This window comes from Arachis stenosperma, chromosome 9 (genome assembly GCF_014773155.1).
Source record: "Arachis stenosperma cultivar V10309 chromosome 9, arast.V10309.gnm1.PFL2, whole genome shotgun sequence".
In the NCBI taxonomy this organism is placed as follows: Eukaryota; Viridiplantae; Streptophyta; class Magnoliopsida; order Fabales; family Fabaceae; genus Arachis; species Arachis stenosperma.
In genome coordinates, this window is record NC_080385.1 from 106699412 (window position 1) to 106718388 (window position 18977).

The window sequence follows — 18977 nt, forward strand, 5'->3', positions numbered from 1 at the left end:
GAGAGTGTTGTTGATATGGTTGAGGTTGTTGTGGTTGTTGTTGGCTCAATTGGAGTTGCCTCAAGATGGATGTCATTTCACTCAAGGATTTGGTTAGAGCGGTAGTTTCGCTACTAGTTGATACCTCATTCACGGTTCTTAGGCGGTTGACTCTTCGTCTCATATGTTGATTGGATTCGGCTAGGTCAGTGATAAGTTGCCATGCCTCCTCCGCTGTTTTATATTTAGACAAAGAACCATTGCTAGAGGTGTCCAAAAGAGTTCTATCTTGTTCTCGCATCCCTTGACATATGTATCCAAGCAACACTTGAGTGTCAAGCATGTGATTAGGACATGCATCTAGTAGCTTACGAAAGCGTTCCCAATACTCGTATAATGGTTCCGTTTCACCTTGTACAATACAAGACATTTCCTTCCTTAGTCTATCCATCTTCTCTGGGGGCAAGAATTTATCCAAGAATCCTCTTCTAAGCAAGTCCCAATCGGAGGTGACTTCACTAGATAGAGTGTAGAACCATTCTTTAGCCTTGTCCTCAAAAGAGAAAGGGAAAGCAAGCAACCATATAGCAACTTCATCGGATCCTTCCCGTCTAGTTGTTGAGCATATACGATAAAAGTCTTTGAGATGTCGAATAGGGTCTTGTGCGGGAAGCCCATGGAATTTGGGTAGGAGGTTGATCAAGGTGGTCTTAAGTTCAAAGTTTGCATTCAAATTGGGGTGAGTTACATGAAGGGGTTGAAGGACATAATCCGGTGCACCCGCTTCCTTGATAGTAACTCTCCTCGGAGCATCCATGGCGTTAGTACCTAAAATAAAAGAAGAGTTGTTAGTGATATTGATGGGAGAATGATTATTGCCTTCTTTGAGTGACGGTTCAATATTCACTTTTAGTAAGGTGGTTGAGGTGGTGAAAACCTTTTCACCTTTTCCAAACCTTAACCGCTTCCGATCTTGTCTAATATGAAGCAAAGTTCGTTCTATTTCCGGATCAAAGGGGACTAAGCTCGGGTTCGGTTGTGAACGCGTCATGCAACGAAGGAGAAGTAAAATTCATGGTAACGATGAGGGGTTAGTCACTTGAACAAATTACAATGAAATGCAACTATGTACATATATACACATTTACTCTAAACAATAACATGGCACACTAAGCAAATTCCCCAGCAACGGCGCCATTTTGATAAACGAAATTTTAGCATGTCGATTTAGAATTCAATGATGAATATGATCGTGAGTATAGTCTAACCGACACTTAAACTTCGCATCAAACAATCCTACAATCTATAATCGAGAGTACTAGTCTCCCGAGTCGTCCTCCCTTGGAATTGCTAGAGAATGCATCTTATTGATTAGGAAGCCTTGTTATGATTCTTTGAAGGTTTAGCAAAATAGATGACAAACAATCAATCTTTAGAAAGCTTGGCCTAGGGTTGGCATTAGGAATTCTATCCTTATAGTTCCTTCAATGATGACAACAATTAGGCCTTGCTTCATTTAGTTAACCCCTAGGTATAGAGGAAAGTCAAATGAGAGTAACTAACTTGAGTCACAAGTCCTAGTTTTACCTTAGGGAAATCTAGTTTTAGTGCACTCCAAGTCAATTAGCAATTTCTAATTCCAAATCAACAATTGACATAAACTATTCAACTCTTTCTAATGGTCCAAACCCTATGCCAAGTAAGAAACTTTTACTCCATAACTAGTGTTGGCATTTTATCAAACAATTGATGAGCAAGGATGAAAGGCATAGTAAAAATAAGAAGAAAGTAGAATTAAAAGTGCTTCAACATAAGGAACTAACAACAATTAACCAAGAACAACAATGGAAATGAACTTCTCAAGAAATTGATAGAATCCAAAACTACAAAATTGAATCTAGGATCTATGAGAATTGAGCAATTACAAGCACTAATTGAGATTAGAGAAGAAGATCTATAACATGAACAAAGTAAATTGAGAATTGCAATAGATCACACCAAAGAGTGATTGAGAATTCAGAAATGGAAGAAGATGAACCCTAATGAGAGCTTGGAATCTCTCTCTACCTCTCCGAGAGTGTAACTAACAATAGCAAAAAATCTAGAACAATCTAAAAATGAGCCAAAAGTCCCTTAACCCTTCAATCCTTAGTCTTCTTAAGCTCTTCCCGCCAAGGCACTTCCCCAAAATGAGATCTCCAACTGTCTCCACGCCCAGGTCACGTGACTTTTTTAAAAAAAATCATATTCGAGCATCAGCGCGCACACGCAAAGCACGCGTGCGCGCCACTGGGGCATCTTGTAATGTGAGCGGAGGCGCAACGTACGCGTGCGCGCCCATGGGGATTATGGCTTAGCCGCTACACATGCCGGCTCGTGGCTTGGCTTCTGGCTTTGACTTCTAGCTGCGCAATCCACGCGGGCGCGCCAGGTACTCGCACGCGCCCTTGCTGAAGTTCCCAAAGCTCAATTTTTCATGCTCCTTTCCTTTGCGCCCATTCTCCTTTTCTCTTCCGGTTCATCCCTGCCCTATATTCTGAAACCACTTAACACACAGGTCACGACATCGAATGGCACCAAGAGAAGATTAGAAATGTATCTAATTTAGTGCAAAATAAGCATGTTTTCATCCATGAGGCAAAAATTAGGAAAGGAACACAAAGTCTTGTATTTTAATATGAAAAGCGTGTGGAATCATTGATAAAACCCCTGAAATTAATACAAGATAAACCCTTAAATGGGGTTTATCAACGGCCTTTTTATATATTACACTATTAATTAATATAAGTACTTATTGTACCCATGGCTTTAACATTATTAAAATAGATACAAAATTTAGCTAACATGTGTTCTAATGCTACAAGTTAAAATTATTAATTAAAAAATTATTATAAAAAATAGTATAATAAAAAATATAATTAAAATTAGTGTACAAAAAATATTGAGAATTTTAAATTTACAAAAAAAAAAGAAAAATCTTATAAAGGAATTAATTTGGTGCATGATGTTTAATTTTACAGATTAAAATGAGTAATTTAATTTGATGTAAAGTAAGGGGATCAATTTGGTACATATATAATGATGCATAGTAGATAATACGTAGATAAATAACATTGTGACATGTGGCATAATTTGACACATGACAAAATATAATATTGTGACACATGACATAACTATCCATGTCAATATGTCATATGTCATTTATCGATACGTCATTATACTATTATTATAGGTGACCAAACTATAAGATGATACGTGTCATTAAAGATCCACATTTCAAACTACGTCAATGCATTATTAACAAAAAATAGAATAAAATTAATATTGTATAATTTTTTTAATTTTAAAAATATAATTGATACAATTAAATTTTTAGGGACCATTTTAGTTCAATCTCAAAAACCAAAATTTAATCTCATTGTCACTATTTGTGCGAGCAATTTATTCATTCATTCATTCAATGTTTGAAACAGGTATGCATTAATTTAACTGATATGGGATGAAATTTATTTGGTCTATTTCTTATGTTCATGATTTTGCTAACCATGTGATATGCCCAAAGAAGGTTCGCTGACGCTGTGTTTTATGGCGCACATGATAATGTATCATGCACAAATGCACAATTATACATACACATACTTCTTGAATCTTGAAGAGAGAGACGGAGACAGACCATACCCTCAGTGCAAATTTCAATGAGAAACAGCCTGCCAAGCTGGCCCATGTGTCACACATTATTATTATTATTATTATTATTATTATTATTATTATTATTATTCAAATAAAACAGAAGATGATTATTAGGTTATCAATAAAAATTAGTGATAGAAAAAAACTCATTTTTTAAAAGATATCTAATTACGTAGTGATTTTTTAAAAGATCAATTTTTAAGATTCTTCTCAGTTTCAAACAAATAAAAGATCCGTTAAAAAAATTTGTGGATTTTGGAATGGGATTGAGTGAATTTGAAACTTCTAATAGAAGCGAGAGTTATTTCAATGAGAGTTGAATTTAATAAACCAGTTACATGATATATTAAGATTGGTCAAACTTGTTTATGGTAGAGAGGATAGAGTCGTGTAGAAATTTGATAAACAATGAATCTTTTCTATTAATTCTTTTGTATAGGTCTTACAGGCAGAAATAACTCCGAATGATATAACAAGTTACAGCTTTACGATGACAATTTGAAAAGGGATAGTACCGCCAAGAGTTAAACTATTTGTCTGATTTGTATTGATTGGGAAGGTCAACACAAAGGAGAGGTTGAGTCGGTTTGGGGTTATAAACCAGAAAGATGTTGTTTGGGTGTAATGTAGCAAAGATGTTGAAAATAGTTACTATTTGTCTCTTGGTTGTGATTTTTCTTGACAGATTTAGTGTGCTTGGCTATCATTTGTTGGTACGCAACGGACGTATCCAGGAACGTTGAAGAAGTATTTTCTAAGTTGGACTAAGATATCCATTAGTAAAGAGGTGCGTAAGAAATATGGTGTATTTCTATGCGATTATTTGAAATATCTTGCTAGAAAGGAATACAGGAATTTTCCAACATAAAGAAAAAAAAGGATTGACGAGATTATCCATTTGTACTTTACAAACTACGAAGAGTGGTTAGGTATGGATCCTTTTTGTTGTTGATAGCAATATCAGAAATGACAAAAGATAAAATTTAGCGTTATTTGTGTTGTCTAGTGTTTTTTTTCTATATAGTTTAAGCTTATCCTGTTTGTTATCTTCGTACGCTTCACTTGTTATATTGAGCTAGTTTCTTTCAAAATAGAATTATTCTCCAATCTAACCAATCAAAAATTTATTTACAAAAATTTGAGTTTCGTTTAAAAAAATATTATTTACTAATAAATTATTACATAAAAAAATAATTTTTTTTAACCATTAATACTTATCGGACAAGAAAAATTAATCACTCTCGAGCAAAGACTAATTACCTATTTATTATTATTATTATTATTATAAACTAGTTGTCCAGTTGTTTCGATATTTACAATATTACCCCTCTAATCTCAATCAAAAGTTTAAGTTCCCTCTCATCTCATTCATATTCTTCCAGCAAACATCAGTACCGACGTCTTGTCAACCTCACTCAAAGGCTCATTTTAACCTCACGTCCTTATTCATCCTTACACTTCTCACTTTTCACTATTCACAAATTGTATGGACATTATACAATAATCATTGGATATATTAGGTTCAATTTCATAATTTGAACGCATAGATCTAGTAGTAATCATAAGTTCGATAATATAATTTTTTTTTTTTATGTAACCACTGAGTTGAAAAAACTTTGTTGCAAAAGAAATGTTAGGTTTTCTATAGTCAACACTAAAATTTTGTTCATGACCACAATAATAATAATAATAATAATAATAATAATAATAATAATAATAATAATAATACAGAAAAAATTTGTTATGTTTATATGATATAGTAATTGTCCTTACTTAGTGAGATAAAATTATGTTGGTGTTTGATAAACATTGAAAGTTAACATTCAACACTTAATCTTAAATTTTACTTAAAAAAGTTTGATTATTAACTGTACTCTACATATCTAAAATAACATTTTTATGATGAGTTTACTATGAACTGGAATCCATAATAAGTTAAGAGGCATATAATTCTTAATTCCAATAGTGGCATAGCATCAACCAAACAGTACATAGAAGAAGAGGGGCAGTCCTGTAAATCACCATTGGAGTGGACCCCTCTCTAAATTCTGACATCATTATCAATCTCCCAATCACCAAGGACAACAATAAGAAGTGCTCCCTTGAATGGTCCTAAGCTCCTAAATCTCAGAAAAAAAGGAGATCGAGGCAAAGCCAAAAGGGAGAGAGAAAGAGAAAGAGACTCTCTTTGAGTTTGAACTTTGAAGCCAATTATGACGGCCAATCACCATTTTAGCCATAACTGGTTATTGTTGTGTCTCTTGCTCATATCCTTCCAAATCCAAACTTCTGTTCATTGCTTCCAACACAAGGTTGGAGATCTAGATTCTTGGGGCATTCCCACTTCATCAAATCCACAACTATACACCAAATGGTCCAAAAATAATGATATCAAGATTGGTGACTCCCTTTGTAAGTTCAATACATATTTTCATTTTCATTTTTCATTCATACCAATAAAATTAGTCACTTTACTTTTATACTGACAAAAGGGTACATTTTTTTTCAGTGTTTTTATACCCACCAAGTCAAGATTCATTGGTTCAAGTAACATTGGAAAACTACAAGAGGTGCAACATTAAGAACCCTATATTGTACATGAACAATGGCAATTCATTGTTCAACATCACATCAAAAGGTGAATACTTCTTCACCAGTGGGGAGCCAGGGCACTGTCAGAAAAATCAGAAGATTCATATAACTGTTGGTGTTAATGCTTCTTCAGATGTTGATGGACCATCACCATATGGATCAGCAACTTCTTCTGCACCTTCTTATCAACCTGTTTTTGGCAGCATTCCACAGCCTCCTTCTCAATCCATGGTAGCCTCAGATTCATCTCACATTGCTTCAAATTCTCAAGCTCTTATCATTGGATTTGTGATGTGTTTGCTCTTCTCTGCCTTAATGTAAGGCCCATATAGAAACAGAACAAATATCTCTTGTGCTTTTTTACTTTCTGTCTTGAGATACTTATCAAACAAAGTTAAAAGTTGAGGAGTTTCTAGAGTCGGAAATATTTCATTGGTGATACTGTTCTTCTGTTTCCTTTGATTCTTTATCTCAGATCTATGTAATTCTTTTGAAAAATTTTCCTGGCCATGGTTTTGGATCATGGACTTTGGCTATATGATGTAATTGAATATTTGAATTCTTTCAGCTAGTGATATGCTGTGATGTAATACCTGTTATTGGAGATTTAATTTAATTAATGATACATATTCACTTCTTCATATATTTTATGGGGGGATTTAGCACAAATGTGGTCCCTAACAGCCATAATTTGGTCTCCTTTAGTTAGATTCTTAAAGCTAATCGCAATTGACCCGTTAATTTTGCTGAACTGAAGAACTAAAGCTTGCATTAGGAAGGGCAAACAAAAAAACAGGTTCAGAGTGAATTATTACAATTCTTTCCAAAAGCTTTTTGGTTTCCATATTATCTCCTAACTTTGGATAGAAGTGGCCGGAATAACCAACGGAAATTTGTAGCTGAGCTCGTTTTAATTTCGGTTCGATTTGGTGCTCCTCGTTTTATTAAATAGGTTAGGGTTGAAGTTTTTGTAATGCTTATTAGTTAAAACAATCAAGCTGTAACTTAAAAAAAAAGTCTGTGAAACTTGTTGGGCTAGCTCGCAAAAATATTTTCTTTGTAAAAATAAATTATTCTTAATTTAGACTTTCAATATTTATATTAAATACAAAACAAAACTAAAAAAAAACAATAATTATTATGAATTAAGATTATTATTTTTTGTTCAGAAAAAAAATTTATAAATTATAAGTATGGTTATGATATGTGATTAACAATTAATATATAAATGAATTATACTTTATAAATTATGAATTATAAATTTTAGAATGTATTTAATCTCAATTTAGATATTTTAAATTTATTATTTTGATTTCTAATTCATGAAACAGCCTATTCAAATAGGCCTGTGGACTTGTCAGATTTTAAATAGGCCGAATTCGAACCTAAAAAAAAAACCTATAAAAAAAATAGACTTAGGTGTGGGTCATCTTATAATACGAGTCAGGCTTATCAAAGCCAAGCTCAGTTTGACCTGGCCCATTTTGTACCCCTGCTCCTAACATGATAGGTTATTAAGGATTAATTAGGTGCAGATTAGAGTTTCATTTAAGAGTTTGTCGTTGGCTAATAGATCACTGTATATACAAGGATTTAAAACTCCGACACTTACTTAAGTAGATGAGTGAGCTAATCACTCGACCAATTCATGTTGGTTATTATTTCCAAAAGCTAATCCAAGTCGTACAATAAATCCTAATTTTTCTACATGGATTGACACTTTTTTTTGTCTATGTTCTAAAAAGAAGCATTATTTATATAACTAAAGTACCAAAATTAATCATAAAAGATACGTTGACAAAATTGACCATAAAAAATTTAAAACTAAATTGTATCATAAAAGATAACTTCCGTCAAACAAATCTAACCAGTTATCAATTTCTCGTTGACGCTATTAGTGATCCATTCCATTTATAACATTAAACTTAATTAAATAATTAAAAAAATATAATAAACCATAAATGTTCTTCTCCCTTTTACCCTTTTTTCATTCTCTTAATTTTTTCGTTCATCAACACCTATTACTGTAATCACCCACTCTTCTCTTTATTCTTCAACCCTACACTTTTTCTTCACCTTCATCAATTTGCATGCAAAATTTTATTTTCTTAAACTATGCTATTTCTAGTTAATTTTTGTTGTATTTCAATTTTTAAAAGTGAAATTTGAATTTGACGGGTAATTCTCACGTTAGTGGCGCATCTCACTCGCAAACTTCAAATTTTTTTTCTTGAAAAATTTTAACTTTTTAGAGTTTAGATTTTGACAGTTACGACTCTAAAACGAACTTGTTCTCATGATCAGATTTTCTGTAAGAGGAAGAAAAGCTTCTATGGTGACTGTGAAAAATGATAACTTGTTCTTCGGCCAGTTGCTGTTTGTTGTCGTAGCTAATGACAACAACAGAAATATGAGTAAGTCGCCGAATTTGAGAGAAAGCAACAACAATGACGATATGCTCTCTGATACGTACTCAAGAGGGTATTTTTAGAATTTTAAAACTAAGAGGCACTATGGTAATGTTGTCTTGTTCAAGGATTTTAAAACTAGAAGAGTTATATTGTGCCGGTCTTGGATATCAAGAAAACCAAGAGTTCGTATAAAATACAGTGGTGTTGAAATGCCGACACTCATAAGACACAAACGAGAACATCAAGAAGTCCAAGAGTGATCTTCAAGTTCATTAGGAGTCACAAATTTAGCATTAATTTTCAAAATTATTTAATCCATATTTCAGTTTTATTTGTTTTTAAGATTTGTCAAAAGATTTGATTTGGTTTTGATTTTTTAGTAGCATTTTTAGGCATTTAAAATTTAAATCAAACTTGATCTAATCTAATAAGATCAAATATGATTTGAATTAATTATCATATCTTTAGGATTTTAATCTTAGAGTCTTATCTAGGAAGATTTGACTCATTTTTAAGCTAATCTGTTAAGGATCTATTTAAATACTTTTGTGAGACAATTCAGACACTTTTTGATGAATAAATTTAGAGGTCTATTTAGTCAATTGAAACACTTCTATATGTGATCAAGTGATCAAGTGAGGTGAATGATTTGTTTTACTTGTCGCATGAAGAAATTTAAAAGATCCAACTTAAGGTTAGTGTTAGTTCTTTATTTTAAATTTTAGACCTTTGATTTAGGTTGTCAAAAAAAAGTTCTTTGGAGGTCTAAAAGAATTTTTTTTGGTGATCTAGATTGCTAAGAACATGTTTCTTAGAGGTCTAATAGAAAAATCTTTATCTTTTCTTTTATTTTTTACTGTATCTTTCATATTCAACCTCATACGTTCTAATCACTCTCCTTCACATCTGGCGTGATTCTTCCATTCTGGAGGTGAAGAAAAAAGAACAAGGATTGATGAAGAAAGAAAATAGTGGGCGGTTATGGTGATGGGATTGATGAATAGAGAAGTTTAGTTTTTAGGAAAAAAGGAAAGGACAAAGGGTAGAATAATATTTAGGGTATAGGATATTTTTTAGGGTAAAGTATATTTTTTATTCATAAAGTTTGGCAAAAGTTTTAAAAATACTCCTAAGTTTTATTTTGTTTCAATTTTGTGCAAAAAGTTTTTGATTTGTATCAAATATATCCCTAGCGACTAATTTTTCAAAAAATTTAAGACCAATTCCACAATAATTTCATAAGAACTACCTCAACACAAGCAAATCAAGCATAATTTTTGTTCCACGGGTTACCTAAAATTGGGTTGCTTATTGGGCCAAGACGTGAGGTCCAGGCTCCCTATATGGTAGTGTCTGACTTTCTTTAGTGCCGAGGTGCTGCCGTCCGAGTTCCTTGCGAGGAAGTGGGTGTAGTATCTACAAGAGACTTCGATGCTTAAGTTAGCAAGGGTTTAAGCAGGTTTTTTGGTAGATTGGGTCTGAATATACCTAAGGGTGTTTGGTAAATTTATAATAGGTAGGATAACTACCTTTTAGAGTAGTTCCACATTTATTAGTGGATAAGTATTTCTTTTCTTCTAGGGAAGCTGATGATATCTCCCTTTAGAAAAGGTGGGAGATATCTTAGGAGTTAGTTATTTATTTAGATACTTGAGGTTGAGCTATCTTTGTTGTGCTCGACCTTTGCAAGGTCAGGTAGAAGTAGAAGAGGCCACCCTTTTGGGTGGGATTTTCCTCTTTTTGGGTATGACTTTATATTTTTGGGGCAGGGTATGAACATTGTTCCGACTTGAATCCGAGCATTTTTGAGGTCGGGCTCAAGCATTGATGAACTTGTCCTTTTCACGTCGGGTAGATTGCCTTTTGGGATAAGTCGGGCACTCGACGTGTTTTTGAAATGTTACATCTTTTCGTAACATCCTACACGTTCTTTCTTTGATTACCTTCTAATTGTGCACGCATTAACGAGGGGTATAAAATGACACTTTTGCCCTTATTGTCTTATAAATACTTTCTCTTTCTTCTTTCTTCCTTTTTTCACTTTCTTCGCATTGCTTCGTCTTTATCTCTCCATTATTCTTGCAACCTTTGTTCTTATTTAAAGATTTTTTTTTATCTTGAATTTTCATTTGGGTGTTCTCATTCGTTCATTGGAGGCTTTAGACCGTACGTGCTTTCGATGTTGAAGTGTTCTTTCCGTTTTGTACTCTTCTTTTTAGGTTGGTTTTTTTACCCCTTTTTCATGCTCTATTTCTTGCCTTTTGCTTTACCTCTTTGATTGCTATGTTTGACTCTGGGATTTTGCATTCTGAAAATTTGCTTTTTGAAATTTGCTCGCTTTCTTTTATTGTTGTTGTGATTCTGAACATGGGGTTCTGTATTGCCTCCAAATGGTGCCATGAAGATGGTGTCATTTCCACATGTTAGAGATATAGCATAACTGTTGTGTGTTGGAAGGGTTTTGCGACATTCCTGGTTGATGTTTACCCGACCTCTTTGATGAGCGGATAATTTATACGCTTTTTGGCATTGTTTTTAGGTAGTTTTTAGTAGGATCTAGCTACTTTTAGGGATGTTTTTATTAGTTTTTATGAAAAATTCACATTTATGGACTTTACTATGAGTTTCTGCGTTTTTATATGATTTCAAGTATTTTCTGGCTGAAATTGAGGGACCTGAGCAAAAATCTGATAGGAGGCTGACAAAGGACTGCTGATGCTGTTGGATTCTGACCTCCCTACACTCGAAATGAATTTTCTAGAGCTACAAAACTCTAAATGAGGCGCTCTTAACTGCGTTGGAAAGTAGACATCCAGGGCTTTCCAGAAATATATAATGGTCCATACTTTATTCGAGTTTAGACAACACAAACTGGCGTTCAACGCCAGTTCCATGCTGCATTCTGGAGTAAAACGCCAGAAACACGTCACAAACCAGAGTTAAACGCCAAAAACACATTACAACTTGGCGTTTAACCCCAAGAGAAGCCTCTGCACGTGTAAATCTCAAGCTCAGCCCAAGCACACACCAAAGTGGGCCCCGGAAGTGGATTTCTGCACTTAGACTTATTTCTGTAAACCCTAGTAGCTAGTTTAGTATAAATAAGACTTTTTACTATTGTACTAGGGGTCTTTTTTCCCGTTTTTCGAATTTATATGTCCTTTGGGAAGGCTGGCCATTCGACCATGCCTGGACCATCACTTATGTATTTTCAATGGTGGAGTTTCTACACACCATAGATTAAGGTGTGGAGCTCTGCTGTACCTCGAGAATTAATGCAATTATTATTGGTCTTCTATTCAATTCAAGCTTATTCTTATTCTAAGATATTCGCTGCACTTCAACCTAATGGATGTGAATTGCGATGATCCGTGACACTCATCATCATCCTTCCTTATGAACGCGCGACTGACAACCACTTTCGTTCTACCTTAGATCGAGCGTGTATCTCTTGGATTCCTTAATCAAAATCTTCGTGGTATAAGCTAGAATCCATTGGCAACATTCTTGAGAATTCGGAAAGTCTAAACCTTGTCTGTGGTATTCCGAGTAGGATTTAGGGATTGAATGACTGTGACGAGCTTCAAACTCGTGATTGTTGGCCGTAGTGATAGACGCAAAAGAATCATTGGATTCTATTCTGACATGATCGAGAACCGACAGATGATTAGCCGTGCTGTGACAGAGCATTTGGACCATTTTCACTTAGAGGATGAGAAGTAGCCATTGACAATGGTGATGCCCTACATACATCTTGCCATGGAAAGGAGTAAGATTGACTGGATGAAGCTGTAGGAAAGCAGAGATTCAGAAGGAACACAGCATCTTCATGCACTTATTTGAAATCCCCACCAATGAATTACATAAGTATCTCTATCTTTATTTTATGCTTTATTTATCTTCATATTTAAAAACCATCATAACCATTTGAATCTGCCTGACTGAGATTTACAAGATGACCATAGCTTGCTTCACACCAACAATCTCCATGGGATCGACCCTTACTCACGTATGGTTTATTACTTGGACGACCCAGTGCACTTGCTGGTTAGTTGTGCGAAGTTGTGAAGAATGTGTGTGAACCATAGTATTGTGCACCAAGTTTTTGGAGCCATTGCTAGGAATTGTTCGAGTTGTGAAAAGTATGAGTCACAATTTTACCTATCACTCTTTTGAATTTATCAATACTTGTGTTGTTCTTGCTTTGCATTTTGGGAGGTTGATGATGATCTTTAAACCGACCCGACCTCTTAATTGTTTATCTTGTTTTGCCTTATTTGTGGTGATGAATTTTTATTTTTTTGTATTGTAGGTGTAGCTTTTGATGTCTCGTTCAGTAGTTCATAGTATGTTTTTTAAGGTCCCATCTGACTTGACATGGGCAGATTTATCTGTTTTTACTCCTATCCTTGTTATCAATAATGAATATGCCAAAGCCTTCCGTAGACATTATAGGTCATGTTTGAGTCGGGAGGATGAAAAGAATTATGAAATTATGGTTGCTGACCCTGAAGAGAAGGTATGCTTTTTCGACTTGATAGGTCAGAATGTCATTTCATATATGTGTATGATTGCTTCTTTATAAAATTAGGAGTTATCTTTCCTTTCTCTGATTTTAAGTCTGAGGTCCTTAAATTCTACAATGTTTTCCCTACCCAATTGCATCCTAATTCTTGGAGTTTCTTTAAAATATACCAACTTCTTTGTCAAAAACTAGATATTCGACCTTTTCTCAAGGTCTTCTTTTATCTTTTTCATCCTCGTCAAACCCTTTAGCTCCAAAAAATAAGGTTTGCTCTCTTGCAACGCTATTCAGGGTAGGAAATTTTTTGCTAGCTTTGATGAGTCATTTCATGACTTTAAAAACGATTTCTTTAAGATCCGAGTTGTGGAGAGTGTCTGACCTTTTTTATTGGGTGACGAGTGTGAGCCTCTTTTCCCTTTGTATTGGGAAGAAAACTCTGTGATACTCAAGTATAACTTGGATGACTTAAACGAGGTTGAGGAGGGTATGATTGGGGTGTTCCAGGAGTATTGGGGCCGAACTCTTTATCTGGATACCAAAAGATATATAGAAAATCTGAGCTAACTTCAGTCCAAGATAGGTAGTTTTCTTTTCCTTTTATAGATTTGGTTTTGTAAAAATTGTATTGATGGCTAACATATCCCGATTTTGGTGTTGCTGAAAGGATGGCTCCTAAGTCGACTGCTGTGAAGACATTCTGGACTGCTAGAAAAAATGTTGCATAGAGCATACAACTAAAAGAAACTAGTGGAACTACCAACCTCTCCTCGCCCTTAAAGTCAGACTCAGGCGCCTCGACCTCTCTAAAGGTTACTTCTTATCCAACTCCTCAACTAACTCCTCCCCCTTCTAGCCTGGCCAAGCAAACAGCCCGTCCTCCACCTCCTATTACAGAACTAAATCCCAAAAATGCAGGACTTCAGATTCAGGGAGTATATATGAGCAAGATTTTGATGCCCTTGCTTAGAGTGAAAAGCACATCCTTCCTCACAGCTTTATCAACATGGATGATGTTTCCATTAAGAGCCCCCTTCAACTCCTTGCTTAAGGTGGAGTCCAGACAGCTGTCATATGCGTACCCGTAGCTAGGGAGTTGGAGAAGACTCCCTTTGATGTTACTCAGAGCTCTTTGGTTGCCTCACAAGCTGAAGTGGCTTCCTTAAGGGAGTCTAAGAAGGAGTGGGAGGAAGAGAGGGAATATATACTCTCATACCTTGGCAAAGCTCAGGCTAAAGTAAAGCAAGCGGAGGCTGCCTTAGCCATGTCAGATGGGCTATAGAAGAAGGCTGAGGAGAGTTATATTAGGATCTTCAGGGAGAAGCTCAACTTGGTGGATAAGGTGACTAAATCTCGAGATAGATATGCAAAACTTGAGGAGACCATAGCCAAAGGCATGGACGAGATGGTTGTGAATCTGAAGACTCAGTTCCTAGTTGTTACTTCTAAGGCGTACCTCTCCCTCATCAGCCCGGACAACGTTGTGGTAAATGAGAAGATTGTTCCAGACCCAGATGATGAGGAGGATACTCCTATACCCGATTCGAAGACTTCGGGAGCATAACTCGGGTAGGCTTCTCAAGTTCCCGACCCTTAGTTGGATGGTGAGCTTCTTCCTTTTACAACTCTCCTGATCCCTGCAGTTCCGATTTCTGAATATGCTTTGACCTCTTTCACTTAGCCTGAGGATGCTGTTACTGGCGAACAACTCCATCCTTTTTAATTTCTTAAATTTGAATGGCTCGACTTGTGGGTTTTTTATGAGCAATTTAACTATGTAATAGTTATTTTGAACGATTTTTGTTTTTTACTAAAAATCTTTTTAGTAGTGGTTTTTGGTACGAATGGTTGAACAACCGTTTAGTTGAATGCGAATCTTCATTGTTTCGACAACTTTCAATTTTGTGTTTTGCTAAGTTAGAAAAGATGTCGGTGAAGTACCTTGGTCCATTCTAGACTTTTTGTATATGAGTATTTTCCCTTAGATGTTTGAGTTCCGACTTCGGGAAATTAGACTTTACCAAGTTACTTGTATATTTCGCTTTTGGTCTGACTTGTTTTGAGGTCGGTTCACGAACTGCTTACATAACTTCTTACACTAATTTGTATCTTGTCGCTTCCTCTTGCTGACCATGTAGGTCGAGCAATGATTTTTGTAATTTTTTGTGCTTAAATTATTGCGTTTGTAGTGGAAAAACTAGTAGAAAAATACTTTATTATCAATATTAAAAAAGGATGTACATAAATTTGTTTTCTACTAAGGTTTTTTTTCTTATAATCCTTAGCCCTTGTTATGATGCCCTGTTAAAACCCCCTTCAGGAAAATCTTTTTCGAAAAAAAAAAAACCATGAAGTTAGGAAAAAGAGTACACTAGGAAACAAGGTTTGCTTTTCTAGCTGTAATACCTCTTTAGGTTACATTCATGCCACGACCTAGGGAGCTCGTTCCCTCTTAAGTCGAACACCTCATAGTGACCCTTGACTTTGCAACTTTTTAAGGTCCCTTCCAGTTTGTAGCTAGCTTTTCTTTGCCCAACTTCTGAACTCCCATGTCATTTTAGATTAATATGAGGTTGTTTGTGGTAAAGCTTCTCTTGATTACTTTCTAGTTGTACCTCAAGGCCATCCTTTGTTTCAATGCTTCTTCTTTTATCCGAGCTTGTTCTCGGACTTCAGGAAAGAGGTGAAGTTCTTTCTTTTGTGTTTGGACATTTATTATCTCATCATAGAATCTAACTCTTAGAGATTCCTCAGTGATCTCAACAGGAATGATGGCTTCTATGCTATAAGCAAATCGGAAGGGTGATTTTCTGGTTGTTGAGTGGGGAATTATCTGATATGCCCATAAGACTTGAGGATGCTCATCTGCCTATGCTTCCTTTGCATCTTGTAGTCAACGTTTTAATCCAGCCAATATGACTTTGTTGGCAGATTCTGCTTGTCCATTGGCTTAAGGAAGTTCTACTGATGTAAATTGGTGTTTAATCTTGAATCTTGAGGCTGGCCACTGATGCGTGAGCATCATATACCCATTTCACCCTATTTTCTAGTTAAATTTAGTTAGAATTTAGTAAGTTTAATTATATTTAAGTGTTAAAATCTTCTTTGGATGCTACTTTGAGTTTTTCTGGTGTTTTTATTATTTTAGGTAAATTTTAGATCAATTTGACAGAGTTTTTAGCAAAAATGAGAAGTTTTGAAGTTGCCCCCTTGGGTGCTAAATGCCCAGCTGGAATTTAGCGCTAACAACTAGCAAACTAAGGGGAGCTCTCTACCTATGGGGGCGCTAAATGCCAGACGCCTGGCAATCCGAACTCAACCTCATCAAAGGAGCATCTTATGTGGGATTTAGCTTTTAATTATTATCTTATCTTTTATTTTTGTAATTTTTATTTACAAACAAAATCTTTTAGGTTTAGAATTTATTATTTTATTTTAGTTCATAACAAATTAGGTTAGATATAAAAGGGAAAAAATTCACCTTTTAAGGGGGATGATCTCACTTCCGCATGTTTCACTTTTCAGAACCCTTGTTTTCTATGTAAGTCATGAGCCACTAAATCTCCTCGGTTAAGGTTAGTAGCTCTGTTTATTTCTATGGATTAAGACTATTGATTTTCTATTTTAATTTATGTATTGATTCAGTTTCAAGGATTGCTTTCGTTCCTCATCTTATGAATCTAGGTAGAACGACAGTATAACCCTTATTCTACATGTGTTCTTGTGATTCTCGATAGAGCTATCTCGCTTGAATAACAACTTGAAAGCTGTAACAACCTTGATTTTCGAGTACATGAGATCTTTTCTGAAAGTACGAATTTCTCCGGAAGATCAGTAAAGGGAACACCTCTGTTATATCATCAAGCATCTCAATCCTCATTATCATTATGTCATCCTTAAGCTAGAACCTCCTCTGAGGCAATCTCGATAATGCAATCGCGAAGAACCTAGTTTTTGAATCGTATCGGTTGGCAGTTTTGATTCTAATTTTCGTAAATAGTCTCTGTTTGATGAATCGGACTCGATTCATGAGAGGAGAGAGATAATAGTATAATATTATCATTATATTAGTATTAGAAAATTATTGAATGATATTATAAGGTTACCTGGTCTATTTTTGTTAAAAATAGAAAATCAGTTTAACCGGGTTTACGGTTTACTGGTGCAGCTTAGCACCAGTACTCTCTGATGACTTTAGCAATGCTAAGGCCTCATTATACATGTTCTATTATCATAATAAATATGTTACTAGTGTCATTTATGCTAGTAGCTCAGAAAATAATTTTTAGAGATGTTTTTACAAGTGTTCCGATACACCTAGTTTTAGTAGTTATACACCAGAGATATTTTAATATTATTTTAACCCACCTCCAAGCCAACCAATCACAACTCACCCTACACCCCCAAAACCCCCAAGGCTGCCTCATTTGCTCATTGTGGCCCAAAATCACCAAGAGAAAAAGGAGAGAAAGTTCTTGGTTCATAAATCTTCAAAGCTTGATTTCTTCTGAACTAAAACTCAAATCAAAACTCCGATTTCACCAAAATGATCCTCTATTCTTCCTCTACATAACCATATAACATATCAAGGCTGGAAATAAGGTGAGATGGATGTCTCCCTCCCTCTTCAATTCGGTTTTCAAGGAAAACCATGTAAACATGTGTTTTCTTGATGTTTTTCCTTAGGAATCATGTTTAACTTGACTTGAGGGACAAGAAACGTGAATTTCCAGCAACTCTAAGGTGATATATCTCTTCCTAACATGCTGAGTGAGATTTGGTCAGTTGAGAGTTTTTGGATTTAAAGTTGTTCTTGATGTAATTTAGGAGGAAAAAGTGCTAAAGGACCACCTGAAAGTCTAGCTGAATTAGGAGCAGCAAAACCAGGTAGGGTGTCACGAAATTAATCTTGATTATTTGTGTTTGAGATGTGTGAATGTTGTATGATTTGGCTGTGCTAAAAAGTGGTTGTATATATGATTGATTCTTGGTGAAAATTTGGTGAAATTTTGATGAAATTTGATGAAATTCAAGCTATGAATGTGTGTTCTTGTGGCTGCTGGAAAAACGAACCCTAGGCCCTAAATTGAGGTTCAATTTGTGTTAAAATCATGTGGAAAAAGATGGGGTTTTAGTGGCTGGGAATTTATTATGAATTTTGGTAAAAATCGGTTGCTGAAAAGATTGAAAAACGGGTAAAAACAGAGAAAGAATCTGAAGAATTTATGAAGAACACGAAGAACACTTTGAGTGTGGTGAAGAACAATGAAGAACACCTTTTTGATTCATAAAAGGGCAAAGAAGTAATTATTTTGGTGTTTGAGGGGTTATTTGTAATTTTTGAAAGTTAGGGTGGTAAAAGTAGAAATATTAAAAGTTACTGGTGGTAAAAAGTGAATTTTAAAGGTTAAAGGTTAAAGTAAAGTTAATTTTTGAAAATTTAATAATAAAATAATAAATAATAATAAAATATTAAATAATAATATTTAATTAAAAATAATATTTTAATAAAAATAATAAAATAATACGAAAAAGGCAGTTTTCTGTAAAAGTTTTAGAAAGACAACTTTAAGTGCAGAATCTCATAATTACCTTCATAAAACACTTAGGGAGTGGTAAGAACATATTAGTGAGGCAAAGATAAATAAAGGATAAAAAGTTGAAGAAAAGATAAAAATCGAAGAAAAAGTCAGTAAAGTTTTAATGACAGAAAAACAGACAGACATTAGTGAACGAACTAAGGCAACATAGTTAGTCCTTGAGTTGCGACTAGGGTTAGGTAT

The 18977-nt window shown here is 34.8% G+C and overlaps 1 protein-coding gene across 1 annotated transcript; it reads left to right on the forward strand.

Moving 5' to 3' along the window:
* The first annotated feature begins 5779 nt into the window (after window positions 1-5779).
* Window positions 5780-6898, forward strand: LOC130951325 (early nodulin-like protein 8). The gene is made up of 2 exons (XM_057879979.1): window positions 5780-6081; window positions 6179-6898. Exons 1-2 carry the CDS (start codon window positions 5883-5885, stop codon window positions 6580-6582), a joined length of 603 nt encoding a protein of 200 aa, XP_057735962.1. The 5' UTR covers window positions 5780-5882; the 3' UTR covers window positions 6583-6898.
* Window positions 6899-18977: the final 12079 nt, after the last annotated feature.